Source organism: Humulus lupulus, chromosome 6 (genome assembly GCF_963169125.1).
Source record: "Humulus lupulus chromosome 6, drHumLupu1.1, whole genome shotgun sequence".
Classification (NCBI taxonomy): domain Eukaryota; kingdom Viridiplantae; phylum Streptophyta; class Magnoliopsida; order Rosales; family Cannabaceae; genus Humulus; species Humulus lupulus.
In genome coordinates this window covers 19630767-19640281 of record NC_084798.1, presented here as the reverse complement: position 1 = coordinate 19640281, position 9515 = coordinate 19630767, and the positions used below count along the sequence as shown (strand labels likewise).

General features: G+C 33.1%; 1 protein-coding gene across 2 annotated transcripts; it reads right to left on the bottom strand.

The window, feature by feature from the left end:
- Positions 1-2820: 2820 nt before the first annotated feature.
- On the bottom strand, positions 2821-7394 carry LOC133781819 (subtilisin-like protease SBT3.9). 2 transcript variants are annotated; one of them, XM_062220903.1, is made up of 11 exons: positions 6942-7394; positions 6632-6723; positions 6349-6446; positions 6076-6231; positions 5884-5995; positions 5159-5702; positions 4690-4787; positions 4342-4581; positions 3877-3991; positions 3567-3786; positions 2821-3480 (listed from the first exon to the last, which is right to left on the bottom strand). In XM_062220903.1, exons 1-11 carry the CDS (start codon positions 7029-7031, stop codon positions 2909-2911), a joined length of 2337 nt encoding a protein of 778 aa, XP_062076887.1. In that variant the 5' UTR covers positions 7032-7394; the 3' UTR covers positions 2821-2908. The 2 variants fall into 2 exon arrangements, with proteins under 2 accessions (XP_062076887.1, XP_062076888.1); XM_062220904.1 differs by lacking the exons at positions 6632-6723; positions 6942-7394 and having other exon boundaries at positions 6335-6452.
- Positions 7395-9515: the final 2121 nt, after the last annotated feature.

Below are 9515 nucleotides of genomic sequence, written 5' to 3'. Positions count from 1 at the left end.
CGGTCTAAGCTAGATCCTACAACTGAGAAATGTGTATTTTAGGGTTATCACTCTAATAAAAAGGGATATAAATATTTTAATCCTATAACTAAGCATATTTATATGACTATGGATGTTTCCTTTTTAGAAAATGTCCCTTATTTCTCCAAAAATTTAATTCAGGGGGAGAATTTAGTGGAACCAAATTTTTGGGAAATTGTAGAACCTTTACCTAAAACTATTATTGGTGTTTCTATTCAGGACACTAATCCCACATAGGAATCTGAAATTGGTTTATCAGATAAAGAAATGCTACGATTAATAAAAAATCGTAATAATCTTGAGCCTATGGTTTATTCAAGGAAAAATGTTACTGAAAGAAGTAGGGGTCCTTTAATCATCCCTACGCATGGTCAATTGGAAGCCCTGGAGGATGATTCTTCAAGTATTCCAGGTAATTCTTCTTCTATTCCTATTTTTGACTCATCTCCACACATTATTCAGCCATCTCAACATGATTTAAACCCAAATTCTGCTCCTAAACCTACCCCAGAATCAGCCCCAAGAAATCTTGAATTAGACAACCTTCCCATTGCTCTCAGGAAAGGAACTCGTACCTGTACCAAACACCCCATGGCTAAATATATATCCTACAATCACTTATCTTAATCCTATAAAGCCTTTACCATTAAACTTTCAAAACTGGTTGTGCCTAGGAATGTTCAAGAAGCTCTAGATGAACCGAATTGGAGGCTAGCAGTGTTTGAGGAAATGAATGCTTGAAAAAATAATGGTACTTGGGAAATTGTGGAGTTACCGAAGGAAAAAAAACCATAGGGTGTAAATGGGTATTCACAATAAAAAGTAAAGCTGATGGAAGTGTTGAGAGGTACAAAGCTCGACTTGTGGCTAAGGGATTCACTCAAACCTATGGAATAAATTACCAAGAAACTTTTGCTCCTGTTGCTAAAATTAACTCTATTTGTGTGTTGTTGTCTCTAGCAGTTAATTCTAATTGGCCCTTACACCATTTAGACGTAAAAAAATGTTTTTCTTAATGGAGATCTAGAAGAAGAGGTGTTATGAATCTCCCTCCAGGTTTCGAAGGCCACTTTGGAGCAAGAAAAGTTTGCAAATTAAAAAAATCTTTATACGGACTCAAACAGTTCCCTAGAGCCTAGTTTGAGTGATTTGGTATAGTGTTAAAGCGTTATGGGTACACTCAAAGTCAAGTAGATCACACAATGTTTTACAAACATTCAGAAGAGGGTAAAGTGACGATTCTAATTGTGTATGTGGATGATATTGTGCTGACTGGAGATGATTATGTTGAACTGAAAAATTTGAAAGGAAGACTTGGTGAAGAATTCAAAATCAAAGATTTGGGTGCTTTGAAATACTTTCTTGGAATGGAATTCGCAAGAACCAAAGAAGGTATATTTGTAAGTCAACGTAAGTATGTGCTTGATCTACTCAATGAGACAGGAATGATGGGTTGTTAGCCTTCTGAAACACCAAGTGAACCTAATGTTAAATTAAGCATGCAGACTTGAAGAATATGAAGGATCGTGAGCTTTATCAAAGACTAGTTGGTAGGTTGATTTATCAATCACATACATGACCAGACATAGCCTTTTCTGTAAGTATGGTAAGTCAGTTCATGCATTCACCTGGTTCTAAGCACTTTGATGCAGTTTACAGAATTCTAAGGTATCTAAAAGGAACACCTGAAAAAGGCCTCTTGTTCAAATCTCGAGGGCATTTGGAAATTGAAGTCTATACAGATGCTGATTGAGCTGGCAGTATAGTAGATAGGAGATCTACCTCAGGCTATTGTTCATTCGTTGGTGATAATTTAGTTACTTGGCGTAGTAAGACACAAAATGTGGTGGCTAGAAGTAGTGCAGAAGCTGAATACAGGGCTGTTGCTCACGACATGTGTGAATTTATATGGATAAAAAGATTGCTTGAAGAATTAAAATCATCACAGTCATCTCCTATGAAGTTGTACTGTGACAATAAGTCAGCAATTTTCATTGCTCATCATCCAGTGCTTCACAATCATACTAAGCATGTCGAAGTTGACAAGCACTTTATTAAGGAAAAGATTGAGAATGGCCAAGTGAGCATGTCCTATATCCTTACTGAAGAACAAGTGGCAGATATCCTTACAAAAGGATTGTGTAAAAGACAGTTTGATTTTCTAACTAGCAAGCAATCCATTGAGAACCTTTTTTAACCAGATTGAGGGGGAGTGTAGTAGTTGATATTTTATTTATTATACGGTGTATTATTCTATAATATTAGAGGAGTAGTTAATAGGTTTATTCTCTTATTTATTGTAATTATTTTTTCCCTTTTTTATGTGTGAATTTATATGGATAAAAAGATTGCTTGAAGAATTAAAATCATCACAGTCATCTCCTATGAAGTTGTACTGTGACAATAAGTCAGCAATTTTCATTGCTCATCATCCAGTGCTTCACAATCATACTAAGCATGTCGAAGTTGACAAGCACTTTATTAAGGAAAAGATTGAGAATGGCCAAGTGAGCATGTCCTATATCCTTACTGAAGAACAAGTGGCAGATATCCTTACAAAAGGATTGTGTAAAAGACAGTTTGATTTTCTAACTAGCAAGCAATCCATTGAGAACCTTTTTTAACCAGATTGAGGGGGAGTGTAGTAGTTGATATTTTATTTATTATACGGTGTATTATTCTATAATATTAGAGGAGTAGTTAATAGGTTTATTCTCTTATTTATTGTAATTATTTTTTCCCTTTTTTATAGGGATATTTGTACTCAATATATACATGTTTTCTGTATTAGAAATAATATACAGAAATTACCCAATAATATCTTATTGGGTAAAGATATTTTATTATTGTTCAATGTTAAGATTTTATAATTAAATATTACAGCCAGTCATGTCTCTGAAAAATTATCACTAATGACAGTTTGAACTACCAAAGGTATCCTCACTACATGTGAACCATCTTCCCAGAATAAGTTCCCAAATGAGTATCTTCCATGAGTCCTTATCAGGGTGCAAAAAGAAATCTTAAACTTATGCTTCTTCACAGTAGAATTGAACACCAAAACCGGTGGTTTAACTCTCACAGAAACGCCAAATGGAGTTTGAACACGAGCTTTGTAAGTTGAGTTCATGGGACCTACATTTGTAACTGTTCTAGTTACAGTCAAGCTCTGCTTGAGGTCAGGAATGGCGATCGAAGGCAGATTGAGATTCTTAAGGAACTGTGTTGATTTAGTACTGCATTTGTTGGAAGAACCAACCACAAGACTGATGGCAGTGTTGTTGTAGCCCATTGAGCAAAGGAAATGGGCATAATCTGAGGTTCTCAAGTCAAATATAAGACCGGGATATATGGCTTTATTAGGGTTGACATGACCGCCTCCATAGTCAAAAGGGTCGGCCAGTTTGTAAGGAGCTCCCTCGGCTACCATGCTTTGGCTATATTGATCTTCCAAAGAGGCTGAGGAATTAGAATCAGAATCAGTTTCATGAAGATGTTTTATCAAGCCTGACAAGAAGTGTTCTTTAGAAAGTTCTGTTCTATACCTGTTGTGATTAGTGCAGACTTTATTGCAGCTGGGCTCCAATTTGGATAAATGCTTTTGAGAAGGGCCACAACAGCAGTAACATGTGGGCAGGACATGGAAGTCCCAGATTCGATCTTGAACTGAAGTGGGAGTTTTCGACCGGTGGTGTCAAGTCGCACTGGCGAAGCAGCAGGGGACCAGGAGGCTAAGATATTAACCCCAGGAGCAGTAATGTCAGGCTGCAAGGAACATTTCAATATCTGTAAATTAAAAGCTATCAACTTTAAAGTGTATACCATATGTTTTGTGTGTCTATAAATGAAAAATACCTTCAAAACAGAAGGAGAGATTGAACTGGGTCCTCGAGAAGAGAAAAATGCCACTTCTGGGGATATCTCTTGTCCCAATGTTGTTTTGGTTGGAGAAACCTTGACAACAGGGTTCCTGTGGCACATATATTATGGTGTTTCAAGTTAATTTTCATATCTGGAGTTGCACATTTTCTTGTAAATAAGGAAAATGATATCAAACAATGTGAATCTTGAGGCAACTTGAATCTATTAATGTTTGAAACATGACATTGCAATTTATATCGTTTGCTACAACTTTCTAAGAGCATTGATTGGGAAGAAACTTCTAAGGTGACACTGACAACATTGCCTTTCTTTTAAACTAAGTAGAGTTCTATAACAGAAATTGAAAAATAAGAAAAAGAAAGTTCGATTTGGTTTGTAAGTTTCAATGTAGCAAGAATCAGATTCTGCATGAAAGAAAGTTGTTGCAGCAAGGACTACCTTGTTGTCTCCGTGTATGTTAGTATAGTTGTCCCAGTTGTGAAGTCAACTCGAACATAAGGGAGATTCCAAGATGAAGAAACATCCTTGTTGGGAGACTGAGCAAAAATGGCACCAACACCTTTAACACTAAGCACTGTTCTTGCTGCAACAAAATCCGATCTCTGTGATCGAGATTGGAAACAAAGAACCACCTTTCCTCTTGCTAAAGTACCATTAAGTGTCCCAGAATCACAGCTTCTGTAAAAAGTGCACAGAGATAGAATTTACATTACTCTTTTCTGGGTAGGAGGTTCCAAAAAAAAAACATAACACTTTGCAAGAACATGAAAAGTAAGGTATTTATACCCAGCACTGGTTTCATCTGCACCAATAGAGGCAATGTCTTCTCCATACACAAGAGGATAGAATTTGTTGAGATCCATCCTTGTAAATAGGGCCTGTCCCTGTATGAAAAAAAAATCACAACAGTTTTTCTATCACATGTAGCTCTGAGTTTATTGTAAATTTTAAGCATCTAAATAGAAACTAGACCTCAAAATGATGCATAAGCAAAGATTTAGTGTACAATCTCATTTCCTACAAAAAATTTCACATTATATCTGAAGTTTCTTATGTCAGAATTTTCATAGATAAGAATTATGGGTTACATCTCAAAACCAATTAGTAAAATGTGAAAATGTAGCAAATGAAAAGAATCTTTTTGTGGCAGTGTAATCACATTAGATTCTTTGATACCACTACATGTAACGTGTTCATGGCATATTGGTGAAAACCAAGCACAAAAATTTCATGGCTAAAAGAAGAGAGGAAGTACCGCAAGAGTTTGATTGTTTCCCAGAGTTATTATAGTAGGAAAGGATCTGTCAACCGTGCTTGCGGCAACAGTTAAAATCCATGGAGCAGTATTTGTAACGGTTTGAGGATAGGGACCAGAGTTTCCAGCAGAGAAAACCACAGAGATCCCTTTATCCATGGCATGGAAAGAACCAATGGCCAAAATATCATCTACATAAGAAGCAAGAGGAGGAGGAGAACCAAGAGATGCAGAGAGCACATTTACGCCATCAAAGATCGCGTCGTCGAAAGCAGCAAGCAGATCAGCTGAGCTGCAGTCACCAGTAGCCCAACAAACTTTGTAGATTGCTAGCCAAGCTGATGGAGCGCCACCCCTTGCAAAGCCTCGGGCTAGTCCCATAAAACTTGCATTCTCAACTGGAAAGCCAGCTGCAGTAGATGATGTATGCGTACCATGGCCAGAAGCATCTCGAGGAGACAAAAATTCAACCCCATCACTTGCATTTAGCTTGCCAAATTCAGCTTCATATCCTTTAAGATACCAGCGAGCACCTATTATTTTCCTGTTCCAGGCATCAAATTACTTAAGGCTTAAAGAAAGATAATATTACATTCTCACAAATGAAAGTTACAATTGTAAACTCTAAGGAGTTTTTATTTGTTCGGACACCAAGAAGATTTTCTATTTTGAACAATATTGAAAGACAAAACCGAAATGGTATTAGATGGAACACAATAAACCACCTGTTACAGTGAGAGAGATTGAATTTTTGTCCTTCTTGACAAATTCCTCTCCAATGGGATGGAGGCTTTTCCATAAAGTCATCTATGAAGCTCTTGGACTCGGGCCAAATTCCTGTGCAACTAAAGATTAGAACAATAAAATCACCAGATTCCATAGAATTTACAAGCACATAATTAATTCACAATAGTTACCAGTGTCCATGACACCAATAATGGTACCACTTCCTGATCTGCTCTTTGTGAAAATTCCATCTCTAACAAATGGATTCACTTGCAGAAAATCCCAACTCCTAGTCGTGTGAAGAGAAAAAATTATATTCGGAACCACATTAACAACTCCAGGGAAATCTGCATATGATTATTTATTGTTAAAGGAAAAACGTAAACTAGAGATAATTGTCAGCAAAGCACAAGGGTCTTCGCCAAGAAAACGGAGTTGTAGTTCACCAACATTGGAACTAACACCTGCAATAAGCTTGGCTTGAGACTGAGTTAGGACTGCAGCAAACCCTGAAAATCCATGCTTGTAGCTGTACAGAATTGATTCCTTCGCAGCTTGTTTGCTGTCAATTTAAACTAATTATTCAACGTGACAGGATTCAAGGATTAAAAGGCAGTTAAATAGAGAAATGAGATGGACAACAAACTACGCCCGAACTACACCAATTACAACCCATCTATAAAACTAAATTCTTGCAATGTATGACTATACATAAAGCTAAAAAAGAAGAGTGATATAACACTGAACCTTCCAAGTACATCTGAGAGAATATCATGGTGGAGCTCAGAAACCAACTCAGGTCCACCATGTTGTCTTGCCCCCATGTACACAATGTGAACCTGTTAGAACAATCAAACCCAGATTTTTTTCAAACTTTTAAAGAAAACCCATTGAAGCAATTAATCACATACCTTATAGTCAACTCACAACATCTTTATTTTTTATTTTCTTTTATTTTTTTGTTTCTTTCTCATAAAACCCATCAATGCATTTGATCAAACACCTGATACAGTAATACTCAAGACCCAAAAAGTGACAAATTTGACTTCTTACTCACATTGCTAGTAGAAAAAGCAAGAGCAGGAACAAACAAACACTGTAACAGAGCATAAGAAAAGAAGCCATAGATCCATGGGTGAGTTGCCATGTGAAAATGATGAAATCATTAATCAAGAACAAGAAGACCCTTTTGTGATATCAAAACTATTGAAGCATTCGCTTTATTGATCATGTGTAGTGGGCTTTCTCTCTCTATCTTGGTGGTTGATGTGGACACGTGGACCACTTCAGCTTCTGAGTGTTGCTTCCATTTATATGCAATCAACTTTCACTTCACAGTGATCTTCATCGAGGCCAGTGAGATCGATAATCATGAACTGAAGAACCACGTACGCGCCATTATTAGCGATCGTTGACTCACGTGGTGGCGATGATGGAGCTAGGGAAGTGAAGTGGATGGCCTCTCCTAGCTTTTTTATGAAGAAAAAAGATTATCTTTATAGGCAAATTCTTGGGTGCACTGCCATTTTTGGTTTGTAAAGTAATTTTGTTGTGGAATTTGTTTTTAAGACAGTCCTATTGTTTTTATTTAGAGTATTATATAAATTTTTAAGAAATTTTAAATAAAAGTATCGAAAATAAAGTTAATATATTTTATGTTCCACTTACGCCTATAACAACCTGTTTTTATAGTTTTCAGTATTTTAAATTATTCGAAATTTTTTGAAAATTTACAAAATACTCTAAATAACTACAATATACACGATCATAAAAAAAATTCACTAAAAATACTGTTGTGCCCCTTTTTGGGATGCACCCGAGAATTCCTTATAATTATATTATTTCATAGAAAAATAACAAATTAAAAATAAAGATTTTCATTCACTCACTATGGTGATGCATATTTTATTTGTAATTAATTATTATCTTTTATATTTGTTTTGATTTTGTTATGAAATAAATTTTGAAAATTACTTGTCATTGGCTTTATAATACTATTTACCAAAAAGCTACTAAAGAATTTTTTAGATTTGGGATAGGATGCTTTCTTTTCGAAGGTTAAATTATTTTGTAAGCAACATAAAATTGTTAACCTAGAAATGAATTTTCAATATGTTGCAAAGCACGAAAGATTTTAAAATCAACAAAATGATATTATTGTGAAGCATTATTATCGAGCATGTATCTTTACTACTACACTTGATTATTAGTTGCAATAATTAAATTATTGATTAAATGAACATTCGATAGAGATGTTTGTTCTTATCACTACTTTAGATACTAGAGTTGTTGTCATGAATTAATTATAGACTAATTTATATTTATGAAAGATCGTCGAGCACTATTTACATTTAAGAAAATAAATTGATATTTTGAGGTATATGAATGTTTTTTATTGAAAGATAAAGAATTTACTATTTATAAGTGTGTATTGATTGTATTTTTCCGTTTTATTTTTGTACACATTATATATTAGATTTAGATTTGGTATACTTGAATCTTCATGGTGAGAAATTATAGATTATGGAGCAAGAAAATATAGGTTATATACTATATAATTTTTATTAAAAAAAAAAAAATTGGCCCCTCGCCAGTGCGTGATGGTATACTCAAGCTCCAATATCTGATATCTCAGGTCTTCTCAATCATAAAATGAATTCTCTATGTAAATAGAAAATAAAACTTGATACATAATTAATAATTAATAATATAACATTAAAAAATAATAAGAAAATTTTCATAATATATATGTTTTGACCCAAATTAATTGTGCTAATAAATTAGAACATAATTATGGGCCTATCATATAAGATGTTAATTTAACAATGATATAAAGTCACATCAATTCAATTATTAGCCATTAATTAATTATAATATAGTTGGGTAGATTGTGAAAAATTAACACAATCAAATTAATTTGCAAATACAATAAGAGTAATGTTATTGATAAAATTACACTATCCATATCTTAAAATTTCCAAATGATTTTCTTGATTAGTAAATAATTTAAGCAAATTATCATTAAGTGGCATACCTCAGTTCTATCACACCGACTTCTATAAATAATATGAATGTAAATATATTCTAAATTATAAATTTGTACGATAATAATAAAAATTATAGAATTTGAACTACTTTTTTTTTTTAATTTTAACTTTTTTTTCAAAAATAATAATAATAAAAGCATTGTATTTCATGAGGAAATATATATTTATATAATACAAATAATGTGCAATTCACATTTATTTAGTTTTATTTATATAATTTATTAATTATATTTATTAAATTTATATCATTGTCATATAAATATTTCAAATAAATAAATAATTTTGTATATAAAAAATAACATAAATATATTAAATGAAAAATTAAACCAAAACACTGTTTACGATTTTATTTTAAATATATATATATATAATATGGTAACCTTTTTAAACTTGATAATTTTTTTAATAAAAATTAAGATTATGTATTATATATTATTATTATAATAATAATTTATAATATTTAAATTTATATTGATATAAGTATTAAATATCTAGTATTGTATTAAATATTATTATAATAATAATATTTTATAATAATTGAATTCATATTAATATAATTAGTAAAAAATAAGATTATATATTAT